General features: G+C 44.9%; 1 protein-coding gene across 11 annotated transcripts in view; it reads left to right on the top strand.

Moving 5' to 3' along the window:
• LOC149343186 (uncharacterized) overlaps nt 1–20,693 on the top strand; it is a 229,454-nt gene that overhangs the window by 176,569 nt on the left and 32,192 nt on the right. For 6 of the 11 annotated variants that reach the window (XM_089545726.1, XM_089545721.1, XM_089545718.1 and 3 more), the window contains 10 exons: nt 1,108–1,233; nt 7,574–7,743; nt 8,946–9,110; nt 9,503–9,682; nt 11,434–11,646; nt 13,082–13,132; nt 15,783–16,015; nt 16,517–16,636; nt 18,510–18,695; nt 19,446–19,661. In XM_089545726.1, coding sequence (XP_089401852.1) covers nt 1,108–1,233; nt 7,574–7,743; nt 8,946–9,110; nt 9,503–9,682; nt 11,434–11,646; nt 13,082–13,132; nt 15,783–16,015; nt 16,517–16,636; nt 18,510–18,695; nt 19,446–19,661 — 1,660 coding nt within the window. The remainder of the gene's footprint in view (nt 1–1,107; nt 1,234–7,573; nt 7,744–8,945; nt 9,111–9,502; nt 9,683–11,433; nt 11,647–13,081; nt 13,133–15,782; nt 16,016–16,516; nt 16,637–18,509; nt 18,696–19,445; nt 19,662–20,693) is intronic. The other 5 variants (XM_089545722.1, XM_089545720.1, XM_089545724.1 and 2 more) reach the window with 3 other exon arrangements.

Here is a 20,693-nt window from a genome sequence, read left to right as displayed (position 1 = left end):
CTTGACTTATACGAGATCATAGGCCTACATGAATAACTGATGGAACACTGCTAGACAGAGGCTGAGTCGACTATAGACCTTTCAGGTTAGGCTATAAAAGAGCTTTGTAGAGTACTTGCTTAAAAAAACAACTCGGGCCACTTTACAAGATTTGAAAATGAATGTTCTGAGAAAGCTGTCATGCCTATGCATACTGGTTGTTGCTGTTGCAGTGGATTGCATGTCTTAATGAAATTAAGGCTGAGCAAGCATGTTAAGAACAGTTTCATAGGAACAGCATACCATATTGTAGTCAGTCATTGTTTATTGAGACATACGTTGAATGTCACTCTATTTTATTTAGCACGCCGGGCTGTGGATGAAGAAGAAAAGATTACATTAGGACTAGGTGAACTACAGACAACGGGCAGAAATATAGTATAAAGAGCACTCTGTTATGTATAACTTTTTGAAGGCCATAATGTTTGCTTGCAAAATCATAGGATGGGGTGCAGGTCATTCTGCAAGTCTTCTACTGAAGCTGAAAACATATGCATGTATGTTTTTGTAACTAGTCAGTTAACGCTTGAAAGGCTTGCAGGTCGGGGCACACTGCTTCCGAGTCTGTTTTTATACCGTACTGATATATATATCCTCACAAAGTTCACGATATCTTCCTGGCAGCCTAAACACATAGAATAAGAGATTCTTTATATGTAGCTTGCTTAACTTTGTCATTATATTTAGCTTGCTTAACTTTGCTAATAAAGTGGGTATCGGTATGACTTTTGTTTGACACTGCTTGTGTTTTTTACTTGACTCGTTTTTTTTTTTTTTCCATTTATGTTCTCAGAGCTCTCTGGTCTGATCCTGTGTTCCTTTTTCATCCCTGCTGTGTAGTATTTTTTTTCACTGTTTTCCTCAGCCTGCACTCCTCACCACCCACACCTTTGTCGACCCCTTCACCTTCCCTTTTTTCGTTGAGTGTGTCGTTTTTGTTTGCGTTCATTCCCCACCTCCCTGATTATTTTCCCCCCCACCTTTATACCTTTTTTTTCCCCTCTTCCCTGCACCACTTTCCCCGTGCCCTCCTTTTCCCTGCGCGACCACCTCCGACCTCCCGCAAAGCCCTTGTCGGCCGTTTTCGGAAGAGAGGGCCAGCCCGCTCTACACATGCAGTGGTGGTGTCTTCTGTTCTAGGGAGTGGCTCGCAGGCTCAGGGCTGACAGCCAATGAGATTCAGTCTTGGCAGCTGTAAGTGCATTGCTCTGAAATTAAAATCTATCGGGGACGGGTGGCGCTGGATTGTGCTGTTTTCTTTTTTTTATTCTCTTTGTGGGGTTTTTTTGCACCTACGCTGCTTCCTCCTGTCTTTGCTCCCCCCTTCCCCCAGCCATCCCAATGACTAGGCCAGATATTGCAAAGCCCGTGTCGGTGCATTATTGGATGCAGGTGACGAAATGAGGAGGAATCGGCATTGCAGCTTTAATTGCGCTCTTCCTTGCTCCAGTGCACTTTTGATCATGTCCTAGTGCCTTGTGCAATGCTGCATGGTATTCACGTCCTTTGCTCAGCCTTTTTTCAGCCCCTAAGACTGCTGAAATTGACTGCGGAGTTGGTTCTTACTGGCAACAGCTAACTGTGGGGATTTTGGTCGGAGTGGAAAAATTCGCCGTTGTCTGAAACCTTGATAAGGGTGCACATGCTTCCATGGGAGCTCTCGTAAGAATAACCAGGTTACAATATACAATTGGCATAGCGAGTGAGTGCAGTCGGCAGTGGTGGTACTCATTTTGCCTCCCGTGTTTTGTACATATAGTTGATTGCCACTAGTTCTCTGGCCACTGCTCAATGATGCAATTCTCAAGGGACAATATGTGTTTCATGGTTGCTTTAGCACAGTCATAGGCATTACTCAGTAAGTTTTTATCTGTTTTTTTATTTATTACACCAAGCAAAAGTCTAGAGACCTCCGTTTTACAGCTCTTGGCAAGACGTTGTTGTTGTTGACTATGAATTGTCCGTCATGCTGATTGCAAAGTTCGTGCAAGGTGTAAACCTTCGTGTGCAAGTTGCTCAAGTTTGCTGGTTGTCGTCATCAGAGGTGCACTGGAGTAGACACTGTTAAGCGCAGCATTAGTGGCTGTCCACGCTAGACCATTGCTGTGGAAATTGCTAGATTGCAGGAAGCAGCCTAGAGGATCATTGTCTTGAGCTCAGTCATCACTGCTTTTTATATGCCTAGTTATGTTTTCAACCTGTGTGTGCTATTTCTGGTGGTTGCTTTGTGGGACTCTTTACTTTCTTTTCTTGCCTCTGCTCCTACCTCTGCCCTTTATGCCTGATTTAGGGGCTGAATGTGTGCATGCGTCTTACGCCTTCCTCTTTTGACCTTACAAGTTGTGGTCTTTGCATCCGCACTGCTTTCGGTGAACTGCATAGTTTTGGCATTCTTGGTTTTGTTTGCTCTGTTAACATGCATGTTGAGCCACAGATATACGCTTAGTTTATAAATAACATAGGTGAAGCATTTAGAATGCTGTTACCTTTTGAAGTAGGTGCACAAATATGCGTGTATATTTTCTATGGTATAATCAGAATCCTGAAGCCTTGAATGAGGCCTTTGAGCACTATGCTATCATGGTTTGCCTTGAGATGCAAGGCAAGGACATGGCAATGGATGTGACAGGGGTGTTAGTACAGCTGTGATTATGGTATTATACATATTTTACAACTTTCAAGCTCTATATACCAATATTATTTACGCTTTTAATCTGCGGGACCATCCTATTATTAGTAATGCCATAGCAGTAGGTTGCATTTTTGTCCTTTTTTTTACTTTGATGAAAGAATTATATATGCCCTTCCTATGGCTCATTCCTCTTTCGTCTTAATTAGGCGTCCTTTACTAACATGCATTCTTAGTCGCCTAGTTTGGTTTGTCATTGCGAGCATTATCACATTTATTTCTGCAATTGCATTTCGTCAGTACATCTCGGATGATACATATTACACACAGCGCGAGACAGAAGGTCGTGTCCCTACAATCCTGCTTGTGCGAGTGAGCAGATCACTGTATGTAATGTGCACTGGTTGCAGCGGGCATAGCAGCTGCCCAATCGACCACCTTTCTTCGTGGCATTAAGGTGGCGCGTAGTTCATCTGTATTCAGTTCAAACTGACGATGGCATTTGACAGTAGCATCAGTGGGTGCGTATATCTCAATGGTTTCATATCTAGAGCCACTGCAGTTGCTGCCAGTTTTCTCACCTTCCACACCATGCCAGATGTGTGAGGAAACCCATTTTTTGGTGCAGGTAGACAACATGCAATGAACCTGCTTTTGTGTCTGCATAGCAGTTATCTCAAAGGTCAAAACATTTTTAGTTTTACAGCAACAGTGGTTGCTCTAAGGCACGTTTCCTGGTTCTGCGGTGTCCTTGTGTAACACACATACATACAAAAAACGACGACATGCAAAAGGAAAGTGGCGCCCTCTATATGCAATGGCACAAATTAGTGTTTGTGCTGCTCACCACCTTGCATGTAGGGGGCGCCACTTTGTGGCACCGTGAATGGCGCATTTACCACTGCAAATGTGTCTGAGTCTCGTGTCGGTACATAGGCATGGTAACTGGCAGTCAGTTTTTTTTTTTATACCTTCTCATTTTTTTTTAACCTGCTATACATTCAACTGCACCAGTCACTGGAAGAGGCATGTGTGCAAAATTGCAGTGAGGACAGAACATACAGTCGTCTGCTCAAATGTTGCACTGGGAATGAGAGCGCACAGACCTTGTGCCTCACGCCCTGTGGTTGGGGCTTGGGAGGAGCAAAGAAGTGATGAGCACAGCACTGTCTCTGCAGCGGGGGATGGCAAGCACATTGAGCCTGTGGGTCACCGAGAACAGCTTCTCTTGTCCACTCCTTCTGCATTGCTTTTGTGCTGCTCTGTGGCTCCTTCTTCAAGTTTGCTCATGCATTGGTTCACACTTCATCTTTTCTTTTTTTGAGCAGCTTGAGTGGAAAAGCAACCCTTGTGCTTTGGCCTGGCCCCTCCCTTATGCGTGACTGTATCGGTTTCTGTCCTCGGGGTTGCACACCAGTGCTGCAGAGGTCTGGTTTATGATGCTGAACTGTTTTATGAAGGGAGTAATTTTTTCCAATCCAGGGCTGGTGAATGTTCCCATATATAAGAGCGTGTATCTTTGTTGTAATGACTTCATAACTTGCTTTATATAGACCTCTGTCCTACCGTGCCCCAGTTTCTCTGAAAGATTGCATTTTGCAGCCTGTTTTGTTATGGAATTTTTAGAAAGCCAGTTAAACAAAACTTACTGCAAAGGGGAGGAAATATGAAGGGTTGCAGCTGGTAGTGTTTTTTAGTTTTTTGTTGTTTTTTTTCCTGGAATTCTGTGACATTGTTTCAGTTGGCTGGCTGAATTGACTTTCTTACAGCTACTTGTTGTCGCAAGAGTACAAACTGTGCAGCCGTCTCTACCAGCTGCATTTTCATTCCATTAAATGTTATGGGGAAGATATGAAAAAATAATTTTTAAAAGTTGTTGGGAAAAGGGCTACGTGCCTGCATTCACCTAAGCATGTGATTGAACACACAGAGGGGTGAAAAGCAGTTGGAACTTTGTTTTGCCTTCCTTCCACAAACATCTGCAAATGCACACTTTTTTACTGCTGGAGAGCCCCTCTTGATGACCGCCTTAAGTTATTGCGATCATTGTGGGGTATTCGTGCATTAAAAATTTCTTTCTGGCTGCTATTCAGAAAAAGCTTCTTGAGAGCTGTATCTTCACCTATCTCTTGGTGTTTATTAATACCTACCCATTCTATCAAGGTTCATCTAACAAAAGCGAGCTTCAAGGTAGCCTTTATAGCGAACTTATTGCCCCTTGGCAGTGTGATATCTTTGCATGTATAGCCACTGGCTTTTTTCACAGCACGGTACTTCTGCAGGACCTTGTGTGCTTTTACTATGGAATTGTCTCCCAACACTCTTGTCTGTGCTTACCTGATCATTCTGCTTGGAGAGAAAATGTGGTTGGCTTTGCTTACTTTATATTAAGCTTCCCTTGATATATACTCCTCTCTGATTTCTTCTTTTTGTTCCTTTCTGATCCTACTAATTGGTCCCCCTTGCAACTATGAAAATGCAGCCTATTTGTTAGTTTTCGAGATGTGGGTAAAGCTCTTTGCGTAGGAATTGTTTGTGAGATACATTTAGCTTGGTGAAAATGAATCTTTGTCATTGTCAGGTCATTCAAAACGTGATATTCTTTGCATAGCTAGCACAAAATCGGTCGAGGTAGATTGCTATATATATATAGTGAGTGGTATTCCCTGCAGTCGGCACACAAGCAACAACTACTATAAAAAAAAGTAAATTTTATGCTAGCGCTGAAATGTTGCTCAGAGATGAACACCATTCTTAGTCTCCTTTGCACAACAGAAGCACATTTGGCTACGGCACTTGTTTACCTGTCACCTATAAACCTCTTCAAAGACGTGACGTGGAGGGCCTTACCACATCAGCCTCCCCCTACGAGAGTGCCAATCGTGAGGCCTGGATCACTTGATTCGTTCTTGCATTCGCTCACTCATTTTTACTCTCCATTTGAAGAGAAGGGGACAAGTGCTTTTGCGGGACCGAGGTACAGCCTTCCAGATCTGGGGTTGAGATATTACAGGTGCCGTGGGCAATGTGCTGTTATGTGAAAGAGGCTGTAAAATTTTATCTTTGTAGAAGGGCACAGTATCTGCAAGTGAACGCTGAACATGAAATAACATTTTAGAGTTGCTGCCCAAAACATGCCTATATCTCGGTTCCATTCACTAAAACCAGCATTGTTTGTTGACTGCTGTTTTGCTTGAAATTTTTCTTGCATTTAGTGCCTTGAGTATGGATGATTGGGTTGATGGGGTTTATCCAATGCTCGCTTGTCACAGTCATGGAATTGGTAAGTGCGCGTGACTGTGCGTCTCTGTGTGAAGTCTGGAGAATCACTAGACCTGGCTAGCTCTCCTGAGATGCATAAAGGATGACTGCAGTGGTTGCACCCAGAAAAATAGACGTCTCACGTGCTGTGCAAGCTCTATCGCAACCCCAGCACATTCTTAGTGCTTAGTCCAGCACTTAAGGGCACAGATGGCTTTCTTGCACTTAGCTTGTTGTACCAGTAAACTTTGACTTGCTAGACTACATCAAACTGGCTGTGGTTTTCAGGTTAGGGACAACATTGCCAGAGTAATGTGAGTAGTACTTATGAAAGGCGATTTGATTTTGATATTTTTGTTTACCGTCTTGTGGTTGCATTGGTGTCCTGAAACAGGAAAGTATGAGGAGAATGAAAAAAAAAAATGTCATTCAATCAGCTACTGTTTCCTTCTTTAACACATTTTTATGTGTTTAGCTTTTAAAAATTTGTTTTCGAGGCATGTTATTTTTTATATTCCAAAGCTTCGCATCTCATCACTTTAGCATTAGTGACATCACTTAGAGAGTGATTCACTTTAAAGGATTTGTAGATGGTAAAACGTTGTCATGGCCATGTGATTTGGGGTGTTATGAGAGCAGCTGCAGAGACTTTAAAAAAATTTCATCCTGTCTTTTTTTCCTTTTCATTTTTGTTGCTGTTGCAGTCAACCGGGTTGCTTTATTGTTGCTTCAGTGTATTTAGTCAGACACTCAAAGCAGGGATGCCAAAAGGTGTGGTGACACTACATTCGAGTTCTTGCGCATGTCCTGAGTTGGGGCATGAGTCGGGGGCAATTTTAAAAAATTTAGGTGTGTGTAGTAATTGGTATGAATGAAGCAGTGATGGCTGAGGTTACCTCTTGTTGTGTCAACTGGAAAGCTTGAAACCGGAAGGGTGAGTGTTGCAGGCTTGCAGCCGGTGAGGCTGACAAAAGTGTTAATCACAGTGACCCTCGGAATATTTTGTGGCTTCCTTTTGGTAGCAGTGAATATCCTTTTCTGGCTCCTTTTTAATGCTTTACTTGACATCAGTTTTCATTTCTTTCTCAGCAGCTGTAAAAAAAGTGATTGCACTTAGTGCATATCAGTGCTTTTTTGCACAGCCATCATCTGCAAGATGACAACACTTCACTGCTTCCATTCTTGCTTTACAGTCAGCAATGCCTTTTTCTTGTTGGACCAGCTGACGATGTTTTTCATTATTGTTGCTCATTTTCATTTTATCTAATAAAGACCAAAAATTGTCTCTCTGCATATTTGTCAGTCATTAAGCTCACAACTTCAGCTTACATTCTTCTTGTAGTAGAGGCTTGTAGGATGCGAAAATGGGTGTAGAACTGTTGAAGTCACCAAGATAAGTTTATCTTGCTCTCTGGTGTTATCCTAGGTGTGTCTAAAGCCCTCTTTAGTGCAGCTTTAATGTGCTTTCTGCATCAAGGGTGTAAGCCTAAGCTGTGACCTTATTGCTGATGTGCCCCACCCACTGGTGTCACATGTGCATGCGGGGTGCATGGTTTGCCTTGGTTCCAAGCTGGCACACCACCGCCTGTGCCACACTTCTCTTGCTTCGTCTTCCTCCTCCCCTCCCCCCAATCTCTGCTGTAGGCACACAGCACAGACCAACACGCGCCTGTTGAACGTGCTCTCTGACCTGGTGAAGACTTATGTGGACACGGAGCAAGAGATCCAGGATGCACTGGGCCAGCTGGGGCTCTCGCGCGTCGACTCCCCAGCATCCAACACAGCTGCTGACGAAGACTACTCTAGCCTTGGGGGTCAGCATACCTCTGCCCACTGCTTTTTGCTCACTTGTTTTTCTATTTCTTTTTCTTGTGTATGCTTGTGGGGAGAGAAGCTCACAGAAGGAAGCAGCTTTTAATGAAACTTGTATTTGTACTGCATACATAGTGTGAGCATAACTGAAGCCCTTTTGTGCATGCAAAACCTTTCAGTACTGCAGGATAATGTTTCAGAGTTTTAAGCTTGTTCATCACACAGTTCCATGATACCAGAGCACAATGGCAGAAAGTGGATAAAATTTTCAACCTCTGTGAACAGAAATTTTATTAATGAGAACTATGTAACAATAGGCAGTGGAGATTGATGATAAGTGTATAATAGATATTCATGTCGGGTTTCTAAACTGCACACAACAAAACAGTAACACTGCAAATTGAACTAGGTTTACACCACGAGAGAAATTTTAGCTGTTTTAGAAAAGAATTAAGTGCAGGAGAAAGCTTAATGTTATAATCATCTCTGTAGCTGAGCCAGGTTTGTGATCTTTCCATTTGAATGCATAGTAAGTCCATGGTGGAGTTGTAAAAACGTTGGAAAATTCTTGTTTTCTCCTTACTTTTCGCTGCTGTGATGCTGGACAAGCTTCAAGTGTGTGTTTTGTGGAAATGGGTTCTCTGCCAGGCATGTCACAGCAGGCATAGAGGAAAGGTGTCACTGTGATGATTTGGCTCATTTGTAGGCACTTATGGGAACTAGGTTTTATTGGATGTCAGCTCAAGGAGCATCTCTCACAGGCTGTATATATCCTATACTGTGGTCTCACTATAAACTGACTGATGAGCAGTAGTAATAACCTGTAACAAACACCGGGGGCACCTAATTTTATTCTGTCATGACTCTGCTTATTCTATTGCCCATTTGCAACGCATTTTAGAAAGCATGCAGTCTTGGCATAACGGTTGCCGTTCGTCAAAGAGGCTCCTTCTTGATTTTTTTTTTCCCTCTGTGTTTGTGTTTGTGTCATCTAACGCATAGAAGGCATTTGTGTTTTTTACTGTACAGGACCATTTAAGTTTGAAGTATAAGAATGTGTGTGTGTTTTTGTTTTTTTTTTTCGCTTCGTGCATTCATTTTTAACACATTACACACACTTTCTGAAGGGCGTTATACCAATAAGCTCCAATAGCAGCCATTTTGGGCATGCGTTTTCAAGGCCTTGCTTTGTGGGGCCCTTTAGGCATGAGCTGCCAGACGCAAGGCTCCAAGGAAGACTTTGGGGAAGGCTTTCTCTCGGAGCTGTGCGAGGATGGACCTGACTTGACGCCACGCACCTGGGACATGTTTGCCTCTGCCATTGGCATGCAGGACACGACCGAGATGGAGGGCGAAGACGTGGTCCTCGGTGAGCCGATGCCGGGTGCACTGTCTATGCTGTTCAAAAGCCATTTCATACTTAATGCTTGCCTACCTTGTGCTGTGGCATGTTCCCTAAGCATTCGTTATTAATTAGTCGTAGATGCAGTTCCAGATTTAAAGAGCGTTTAAATGGAAAAATCAGTTGCGTGTTGGGAGTTAAATATATAAATTAAAAGAACTTATAAAAACATTTAATTTGCAATGATGGTATAAGGTGACCCTTCAATTGTTTTTAGATTGGGCAGGCTTAGTCAGTGATATCATTTAAAGCACAAGCACAGTGCTTGTGCACGCACACACTCATACAATCTTTTAAACTACCATTACCACTACCAGTTGTCCTGCATGGTTGTGACCTCATGGTATATGCCACCACAGGGGCAAGCCGTCGGCTGCGTACGGCTGTGGACAGGGTGCTGCGGCTGCTTGCAGAGGTGTCTGAGCATCGGGGAGAGGACTTCCGGGGTCTGGTGCAGCGCAATCGAGACCTCTGCCTTGAGCTGCGCCAGGAGAGCCAGTTGCACAACCAGCTGTCCCTGGACCTGCTCCACGCACAGGGTGGGCATCTCCGTCGGAGTGGCCAAAACTTGCATCCGTCGCCCCCTTTTCAGCCTTGTCAGCTTTCATGCATGCAGAGCCTTTGTCAAAAGTATGCATTGTACAGGTCAAGGGGTTTGCTTCTACACACTCCTTTGGGGCCGCCTAACACCTCTGGAGATTTGAAGCTTCAGGAGAGTTGGGACGACATCTCCTCTCATTGTTAAGAGATTCGGAATGCTGACAATGCAAAATTTGTTGCACTGCATGTGAGCTTTGTATTCTAAAGCATAGCTCTTAAGTGGCCGTTCATGCGTTGAGCGATGTGCCTCGGCCTCAGCTTAACCGAGCAAAGGAGTGCATCAAAGGATCAGAAGAGAATGAACACGGAGCACAGTGGAGAAGGAAAGACAGTGAATAGCGAAGGGAGCACGAGGAGGAAGCAGAGGAGGAGGGTAAAGTGGAAGCCTGAGAAGGAAGGCAAAGTCACGGCGCGGCCTCCATGGTTGCCAGCTGAGCCATAGGAGCGCCATATGTTGCGCCGCTCCTCTACGCCGCATGCGAGTATCAGACTGTGCCCCTGACAGCCAGACTACAAAAAAAAGTTGACTAGTGAACCTGTGTAGGTCTGAAGCTTTAGTTCTTCCTCTTAAGCAGCAAATCGTACCTCTCCATCCACAAGTTGTATGTTGTGCATGGCTTCATTATACAGCAACTGTGTATGTCAAAAAATTATGCGGACCAAGTGACGGAAAAAATGCGCTAAAAGCTTTCCGGAGTCTTTATCAGAGAGGAACTGCAGAACATGCTGTCAGTTAAAGTTTTGGCATCAGCCTGTCACTTGTCCAATTTGGTCACACACTACGACAGAGGGCCTTTACTTCATTCCTTCTTTATTTTTGCCTTTTCTCAAAACCACTAGGTGATGCTTTTTACATATGATAGAACACAGCCTGATTCATTGCAAGATTCCTAGCCCTGAGTAGAGGTTATAAAGGTCCGGGACACTTCAGGCTTTGAAAAGAGCCAAGAAGAAGTGAGCCAACGGAAAGTAGCTGCAAGAGGAGTAATAATATGGATGGACACAAGCAAGAAAACTGCTGTGAAAACAAGTAAAGCAGCTTCTGCCGCTTTCTAAAATTGGTTGTCAACCCCCCTCCCAAGCAGACTTGGACGAGCGAGGCTCATCATAGGCTGACTGTCATTTCTGGCTCATGACAAGTCCAGCTTGTCATGTGTTTTCTGGCACTCAGTGTCCGGTTCATCCAAAGCATTTTTTTTTTTTATATATGCAGAGAGATGACAACACTGGCACTAAATGACCATTTTGTACCATTTTCGAGGAGCACTGTTTTTGTTGGGATGTTAAGGATTAAGGTTAGAGGTTGGGGTCCATGGTAACTAGTCAAGTGATGTCACCCCACTACAGAAAAAACGCTGTATACATTTGCTTATCTGTTTGGCCCATCATGTTCTCGAAAGTGCCTTTATTATTAACTAGCTTACTTTCATTTGAAACCGAATTGATGGGATAGCTTAAGGGGAGTGATCCTACAAAAGGCATTCCTAACAGAGGTGCTGCAATTTGCGAACAGCTGTCGACGCCAAACTCTTCAGGTTCAAGCTGCATGCTGAATTCGGTGCCAACAATGTTCCATTGCGGTTTTTCTGTACCTAGGCCAGTTGTGCTCAGCTGTAGAGGGCAGCCGATGCGCGGGATGCTGTGGTATGCCCATTTTCCACTTGCGCTTTGCCCCTTCTTTGTTCCTCAGAGCGAGTGCGTGCCTTGGAGCTGGAGAAGCAACGGCTGGAGGACACCCTCTCCCAGCTGGAAGAGCAGCGGACAGAGCTGCAGCGGGAGGTGCGGAGCGCACGTGCCCGTGCCCAACGCCTCGAGGACGCTCGGGAGTCTCTCGGGGAGCAGCGCCAGTTGCTGGAAGAGCAGCGCCGCATGCTTCGGGAGGGGCTGCATGAGCCACAGATCAGTGAGTGCTTCTCTCCCTCTCCCAAGTCCTCGGTTTTGCTTCCCTCTTTTTACGGCTCTAGCTGATTTTTTTTTTTATACTTCATGGGCGCATTTTTTTTGTAGCATGAAGCAGAGGGAGGTGGGGAGAGTGTGCTTACCGGTTTCTTCCAGATCCACCTCAGGATGGCATTGGCAGTTGTTTGCACTCACGGGAAGAAGCAGCAGTGTGGCAAAGCCACTGTTGTCGTCATGATATGGCGCAGGGAGCACTGGCTTCACTAGCAGCCACAACAGCTTGTTGCTTTTTGTGTCTACTGTTACAGGTTGCTCAAGTGATATTACGTTGGTTGGTCATTCAGACCACACTTGGAAGTCCCAGTTCAGTTCCTGTGCTTTGGATGCAGTGGTCAGCTCCGAATACCTCGCACATGCAGAGGTACAGCGAATTGCGAAGTATCTCTACACAGTTGTGACCATGGTCCGCTCATTGGTTGGAGAATGGGGAACTCCACAGCCTGGCCTTCTGTGATATAATCTTAGCATTTTCGCTTGAGGTCAGATTAGCTTGTTTAGTTTTATACTGAGCTCCTTGCATTGTGATGGAGCTGTAAATGTGGTGCTTCTTTTTTTTTATTTGCTTTACATGGAACGTGCTGTTGCATAGTTTAAGGCAGTTATAAGTGGCTCATGGTGATGGTCGAAGAACTTGGTGAGGAGTTGCATACCAGCAGTGGTTTCATTATGTGTATCTATACTTTGCACAAACAGAGCACCTTTCACGGCACACAGTTATGCCCCTGTTTTTGAAAAATGTCTGCTGTTGCATAAAGAATTGTCGTGGCTCGGTTTTGGCTGCTAAATAGCACAATGCTGCATTTAATTTCACATTATCTGTGCTGTGAACGGAAAGTTTTCAGGACTGAGCATCTCTTCTTCCTGACAAGCAACACTGCTTTCTTTTTTTTGTCACCTTGAGGTGAGAAACTCTTGCCAGTAGATAATGTTAAAACCTGGTTGTAACAGAGTTAAAGAGGGTGCTTGAATTGCTTCATTATGGCCATTGTTTTTTTTAATTGTTTGTAGCAGTTTATGTAGTGCTACAGTTCAAGCTAGCTACCAAGGAACAATATTGTTTTAGCAGTAGCTATCGTGCTTACATGTTGGTGTTGGCCAGAATAATGAAAGTGTTATTGAATATGTAGGTTTTTTTTACCGCTTGCATCATGTGTTTATGCATTGACGGTATGTGGATTGAACAGTCTGTTGAATCCTTATTTTTTAAATCTTTTCTTTTCTTGCGTTTATGCTCACTGCATTGTGCGGTTTGGTGATCATGCTTGTATATATATATATTTATCTCTTCCCAAAAATTCATTTTTGCTTTTTATCCTCTTTTCTTTCTTTTTCTCTCTCTTCTTTCCTCTTTCTTTCTCTCTGCACCCTTCTTTCTTAAGCACCATGCGATTCTTCTCCCTCTGAGCAAGCCCCGAACGAAGCGCCTGAAGGTTGGTGCCGATTGGCCGCACTTGCACTTTGTTGCCTTGCGTTTCTCTAACCTCTTTTATGTTTTCTAACCTTTCTTTGTGTGCTGCATGGTTTGTATTGGTTTCTTGATCATTTATTTGTTGCCTGCTGCACATACAGTTTGTCTTGTTCCTCTTCAGAGACTCTGTGACTTGAAGCGAAGTGAGTCTCAGAGAAGTAATGGTGAACTAACTGTGCATGGTGTGTGTTGGTGTTTTTATGGCAAAGGGAAGGGTGTGGCTGGAGAACGTTTTGTCAGTGCATGGAACAATGCTGTTGTGGTGCATATCTCAAGATAAGGCCACTAAGGGTGGCTTTTGGATCCCATGGCAGTGCATGCCCCTACTTTGCATGCACAGTGTAGCGTGTTTCGTTTGAGCTTTATGCTGTTGGTAATGAAGCCAGCCACTGCCTCGTCCAGGACAAAGAGACGGCACTGGAGTATTGGCTCTGCAAGAAAGCTTAACAGATTATAATCTTAGCCAGCAATAGTATGGCAAGTACCTAACTTGTTGCAGTGTTCTAGTAACTGATACAACTATTCTTAATAGCTTCCGCAGTACTGTGGCTTGTGGAGTGGCTATGTGTTGTTTTGTTGTTCCTTTGGTCGCAGCAAAACTGATATTTATCAGTGTGATCCTCATTGTTGTTCGTGCAGTAGTATTTAGGCTGATTGCCTAAAACCTTAGGCTAATTTAAATCGTATTCCTTATTCTGGTTTAATGCTGGGCTTAGAAAGCTGCTTCATCATATTAGTGGCATCGTCATGTTCAGAAGCTGCTTTAGATATAATAATTCCTTTCTGGGATGCTTTGGTTCTTAAGTTTTTTGTCTAGCAGCAAGTATGAACTTTTTTCATTATGGGCTATAAAATTTTTCATAGCACCCGATCTTACTGCACCAGATAGTGTCGAGGCTCAAATATTTATTTATTTATTTATTTATTTATTTATTTATTTATTTATTTATTTTGTGGTACAAGCTTTAGCCTCAGCTCGTTTATGTTTCCGTCGGTATGTGTGTCATTCAAGCCAGTCTAAGTTTTGTTTGTGTTAATGGGGTCTACATAGTGTTCATGTCTGTGATCCTCGATACATCTGTGGTGATGTTCGCATCACTAAAATTGTTCTTGTGCGTGCTAGTAGGTGCACTTGATCTGAGTGAATTTGGCCGATCGTACCCTGAAATGTGATCATATAGCTTCTTTAAATGCAGCTATTAGGCATAACTTTGCGTAGTTTGACCACTGTTCTGCTGTAATTGCATCTGAATACTTAAAGATTGTCTGTTAAGGGCTCTGTATGTGATGGAGCCTCTATGAGATGCTTTCACCAAAATTTCAAGTGCTTTCTTCCACTTTACATTCAGTTTTGGAACGTTGACATTTGTCTCAAATAGCCATGGCCACATGGGGGTAAATTAATTTAACAGTGGTTTTAACACCAGTTTCAGAGTATCTTGAAAGAATAAGAGAGATGCTTGTTGGCTGTGTCCTATTTTGGCTCTAGGTACAGCTGTTGCGTGTTTCCAGCTGTCTGTAGTGGCAGCTTTAGTTTTCTTCTAGCCATAGCCTCCGTGTTTATGGACTGTGCCTACCCAACAATCCAAAATCTTCAATTAAGCTAAGAGTGCCTCATCTGCTGCTTCTACTGCTGGCAGTGCTGGTTATCTGCTGAGCTGTTATTGTAGAAGTTAGTGAAAGCTTCCCTTCTTTTCTGGGCTCACAAGAGGAATAGTGGATGGTAATGTGTGTTGCCACCATCTGTCATAGCATTTTCACTGGCACTGTAACAGATGCAAAATGCCAGGAAGTTCACGTCCCATCTACAAATGTTGCGGTATCTTGATTTTTTGAGAACGTCATGTATTAGTGCTGTGCTCGTACATAATTGCTGTCAAATCAAAAAGAAAAGAAATGGGTCTCTTAGCACCTATCCCCTTTAAAAGTTGTTTCTAGAATTGTAGTAATTCCAAGGGAAGTTTGCCGTGTGCAAGGCAAATAATGCTGTATGCTTTGGCAGCAATGACCAACCAGCTTTTTCACAATGTGGGCAGCATGTGCCCTAGGATCAAGGAATGCTGCAGGAACAACCCTCTCACATTGCACTCAGGTAGCAGAAATATTTTTGTTCCGTCACCTTATGCATAGTTCCTATTGCAAGCCAAAACCCTGCCTCTGATCTGCAGGTTGCAGCAAAAATAGAACACACTGAGACTTTTTTTAATTCACATTTCCAGTTTATTTCAACTGATCCTTTTGCGCCATCAGTATTGGGTGTATCAAAATGATGAAGTCCCCTCTTTTAATACAAGTAAATTTTAATCCATATTAAGAGTAGACTCTACTGTTATTCGTGTTCTGTAGCCAGTGGATAACCAGCATAAAGGCCAGGATCCAGGGATTTTTGGGCCACTTCGGTGAGCCAGAGCACTCCCACTGTTTTCGGCACACTTGGACAGGCACAGTTGGTTGTAACGGAGGCTATGCTCCGGCTCTTCTTTCTTAGCTTAGTCAAAGTGTTTGTCCACGCGTGTTGCATCTGGCGCCTAAATTTCCGCTTTCGTGTCTGCTCTCCTTGCTTCCTTCTTGCCTCCTCCTCGTGCACACGTGCGCGTCCTCCAACCGAGCAGGGCTGCTGGAGGAGCACGAGCGGCTGAGCGAAGAGAAGCGGCGCCTCCAGCGGAGCCAGGACCAGGAGCGCGACGCCCTGGCTGCTCGCCTCGCTGAGCTAGAGGCAGCCCTCGAGGAGGCCTCTGCCCAGCGCGAGGAGCTGCTTGAGAGCAGGCGTCTCGAGGTGGCCGACATGCAGGCGCAGATCGATGCCATGGACAAGCAGCTGCTGTCCCACAAGAAGTTCATTGAGGCAAGTGTGCTGCCTTCCCCCTTTCCTGTTTCTTTCTTGGGTAAAGTGCGTCGTAGTGTGGGGGCTTATTGAACAACAGCTAAGAGGCAGTAGTGCTTTGCTGCAGTCTGACTTTGCCTTGACTGTGTTTCTTCTAGGTGGCTGCAGCGTTATATCACTGATGCAGTGAAGAAAACAAAAAGTAGTGGGAATTGTACATCACAGCAGAAGTGTAGCTTATTCTCGCATTCCAGCGGGGACAAATTAACATGGTTTTGCTGTTCCACAGGCTGCAGATGTTGGAGTCAAAAGTGTAGTCATTGAGTCTTTTTCTGCAGTGATCAAAACACGAGAGGTTTCCTGCTGCTCGATTTCACTTGTGCTCTTCCTATCGGTTCTTGACCTGGCTGGCAGAGGGAGTTAGTTGCTCCACCAACGTGTGAAAGCCTCATGCTTCTTGTGGTAGCATTGGACATGAAACTGACCGTTGAGCTGATGCAGCTGTTCGCATCCCACGTGCAGGAACAGGCGCATGAGCGGGAGCAGGAACGTGAGGAGTTTGCCCAGGAACTGGCCAAGATGCAGGAGGCCCTCAAGGACAAGGAGAAAATCCAGAACTGCGAGCAGCGCCTCTCCAAGGAGGTGGGCAGTCGTTTTATTTATTTATTTTCTTTCAACATATCTGCATGGGTGTTACTGTGGTGATTTTTTCCTTGGGAAATAAATGTCTCCTAAGCAATACAGAGCATGCACAAGCAGACATTGTTTGCATGTGCTTTCTGATAACATATGTGGGGTTTAAATTGGAGAGATAAACACGTTCTCCCCGTTTAACTGCGGCTGACACAGTCAAAAGCCGCGCGGACCCCACCCCGTGGTTGCATACGCTACCGAGCGCTCGCCGACCACGGCGGGCCTTGCTCTACGGGAACAAAGGAATGACACACTGGCTGACACAAACAAGGAATTTATTGCTACAACAACAATAACGCCAGCTAGCAGCAAAATACACTAAGGAATTGAGGATGTCCGACTCACCAGCACGGTTACGAGCGAATGTTCGCCCATGCTAGGGCAAACGGGAAGCTCCGAGGCCGGACAGGACGGGGTGGTGGGAGCATGTTCCGGCCACGAGACACCCGTCGACGAAGAGCGGAGCGTCGCGCGAAACATCCGCGTGCTTTCCCGGTCCCAAGGAAAAGAGACCCCGTTGCTCCCCGCGCGCACGCAGCAAAACGTCATTCATGGCGCTGGTGTCGCTGCGATGTGAGCGCCTTCCCCTGTTAGTTAAACACAACTAAGGGGACTGCGTTGCGGGGAAGCTAACCACAGGGAACTAGCACGTTGCAGGAAAGCGAACGCAGGGGACGAAGGCGTCCCCTCACATACTATCGAAGACAAAAGTAAGCGAGGACACAAAAGTAGGTGTCAGGATCGTCACACTGCGCCAGGTTGTTGACCAGGAGTGCATCGTCATGTGGAGCTCGCATGCAGTGTGGCAAGGTTTGGAACTGATAATACACAGTGTGGCTAAAAGAGAAGAGGCAGCACAAACATCCTGTGTGCGTGCAGTTCCGTATTCTTGGATGACATAGGAGCTGGCCATTCAGACACATTTGTGTGGTAGTATACATCAGTGCTTAGCGCTTCTGGAAAAGCGGCAGTTGCAATAGCAATCGATCTGCTTGGGGCAAGTGCCAGTGTGCCAGAAAATGGAGCGTGTGGCCCCTCGGGAACACATCTCGTACAGTTGAGCTGGCTGCTGATATCACAGTATTTTGGTTCTGAAAACAAACTGCACTTAACCTGACGCCTTCCTAAAGTTACTATCGGTTACTTTAACTTGTGAAGTTGGAAGGAAAGGATGTAATCTTGAGAGGGAAGAATGGAGAAAAATACAAAAGTGGTATTTTTAATACTGGTGATAAATGCCCATCAGTAGCTGCAGTATATTCCTTTACACCCAGCTTTCACCAGGATTTCAGGATAGTTAAAAAAGCTGTAGCAAGAAAGGCCAGACAAAACCTTAGCATGGCTGTGCTTCCGTGTGCAAAACTGCCGTGATGTAAGACAAAATTGTTTGGTACTCTTTGGCATACAGGATGCATTGGCAGCATGTCATTGTTGTATCAGAAATATAGATAGGTACTAACGAAGTAACGACCAGTGCTATTGAAGCTAACACTGTACGCAAGGTACAGAGAAATACCTTGTGTAAAAGCTAACTTGTTCATGTCAACTAAAAGGTTTGTAATGCTCTCCGGCTGCTTTATTATTAAATAACGTGCACTGCACAGTTCTGTAGGACACGGCTTATTGCCTGGGCTAATTCTCAACTACATTTTACAGGGCTTTGAGCAGTTCGCGACACAGCTGTACCTCAATGTCAGTTTCATGCAAAGTGCACGGAATCTGTGCTTATCAACAGGACATCAAGTACCGCAGTGAATACTGAAAGCTCTGTAAGCGCAACTCAAAACCTGTTGCACTCGTCTTCAACTCATCCCCCTGTCAGATCGAGTCCCTGGAGCAACAGCTGCGGATGCGAGTTGAAGATCACGGACTGGTGCAGCGCAAACGTGACCAGCTGGAGGCTGAGGTTCGGGCTCGAGACGACAAGATACACGACCTTCGTGACATCATCCGTGACCTTGAGGCTGACCTTTCCTCCAAGTCACGATCTGTCCAAGAGCTTACGCTGGTATGTGTTGCTGGATGACAGAACAGCATTGAAATGTATCAGTAGTATGGAAACGTTGACTCTCTTAACACAGCTTGCAGCTGGACTCACGAGAAGGTGCATTACATTAATTGCCTGTGAGACATGATGACTATTGTCTCTGTTTTCTAAAGTGCATGGAGTAGCAAAGAATAAAAAAAAGTGAGGAATGCAGTGACTGCATGAATAAAGTATTTATTTTCATTCATTTATAAAAGATGGAGAAAAGGGAACCAGAGCAGTTGATCATAAGCCAGCAAATGGCTTATGTTGCTTTTGCTATACTGTGAACTACATACTGACTGAGCACATTGTTCCACTTTGCTATGTAGTTTTTAGGTCCGTATTACTTTGCAGCATGGCACCAAATTGTATTCCCCCAGTTATGCAAGGGCAGGCCTAGCCAAATGGATGAGTGCCCTCTTTCCTGCCGTCCCTGTTCCCCAAATTTTAAAGGCATCTCTTCTCCTACCACCTTCTTCTTGATGTTCCTTTTCCTCTCCTTTCTGCTGCACAGGAACACAACAGAGTTCTTCTGTACAGTGTAGGAAGTTGATCTGTGTAAGCAGATGCAATTTCCTAGCCTACCGCTTATTATCATCAGACAAACTACATCCACTGCAGGACAGAGGCCTTTTCGAAGTGAATCCACTCCCTGCAGTTCTTTCTTCCTCTCAAGTCTCCTGTTGCTCTCAAGTCTCCTGTTGCGAGTTCTCTCTGCTTGCTTTGCAGAGGGTGTCTGGCCTGGAGGAGGCCCTGTCGGAGGCCCGCCACCGAGAGCAGGAGGCCCTGCAGGAGCTGGAGAGGGCCACGGGGGGTGCGCAGGGCAGCCAGTCGGCAGACATGGCTGGGCGCCTGCGGCAACTCGAGGAGCAGCTGGAGGCCCGCACACAGGAGCTGGACAAGGTGGCCCAAATGGGGTCCCTGCTGCAGGAGTTCCGGGCACAGGTGGGCAGGCTCTCGCCACTTCTTCTCCCTCTTTCTCCCTTTTCCTTTTTTTGTCTACTGTCCCAACTCCCTCTGCGAGGCAAACTTCAGAGCAGTCTGTCCATTTGCTCTATGTCTCTACGTGCTTAGTGGCCTGCATGAAGCACTTCACTGCATTCCGCTGTGAAGCAATGTTATGCTTTCACCAATTCTTGCTGAGAAGATGAGCTGTCATGATTTTCACCCCTGAAGCTTTTTTGTTTTTCTGGCGCACTAGACATGCAGCTTTTATCAACACTACACCTAACCCCAATGCAAGCATTGTTGTAGGGCGTTATTGGCATAAGTCATGACCAGGACCAGTCCCAAACAGTTAACAAAAATGACTGTGTAGGAAAACAAACTCTACAGGAAATAACAAACACACAGAGAACTGAAACTAAAGAGTTGTAAAAAAATTTACTCAATGTTTATGTTTGTGGTAATGCAAATTTTGGTGACAGCTGGGGTCATGCACCAGTAGGAGTGTTTGGGTGACTTTGGAGAGAGGTGTGGGGTGTCTGCAGTATTTATGCCACTACGCTCGCATTAATGCCATGGGTAAGCTCTGGGAGATGGATTGAAGAGGGGTGGCCTTCAGTTTGCTGCCTCCTTAACGAAAAGGCATAGGTGCAGATAATGGAAAGTGGTCCTGCTAGTCAACCTGAGATTTGGCCGTGTGACGTAGGAGGGACGATAGTGGGGACAACACTGACTACGACGACATGATTTCACCTAGTGATACTCGCACAACTGTCGCTGTAAAACAAAACATGCGGTAATAGATTTCAAACACTGTTATAATACATTTAGGTACTATAGTAGAACCCCACTATAGTAAAAACAGATATAGTAAAAACTCGGATATAGTAAAGTGAAACTGCAGCCCCATTTTGCCTTCCATGGAAGACTGAACATTTTTTTTTTTCGGTTGTAGTAAAAAAAAAATTTCAAAGAAATGGCTGTAGAAAAGAATGTCTGGCCATGGCGACGTACTTACCATGGATTGATGAC

This window comes from Amblyomma mixtum, chromosome 5, assembly GCF_055824585.1.
Source record: "Amblyomma mixtum isolate Tamu chromosome 5, ASM5582458v1, whole genome shotgun sequence".
NCBI classification, from domain to species: Eukaryota; Metazoa; Arthropoda; class Arachnida; order Ixodida; family Ixodidae; genus Amblyomma; species Amblyomma mixtum.
The sequence above is the reverse complement of the archived record's forward strand: the minus strand, read 5'-3'. Positions and strand labels throughout refer to the sequence as shown.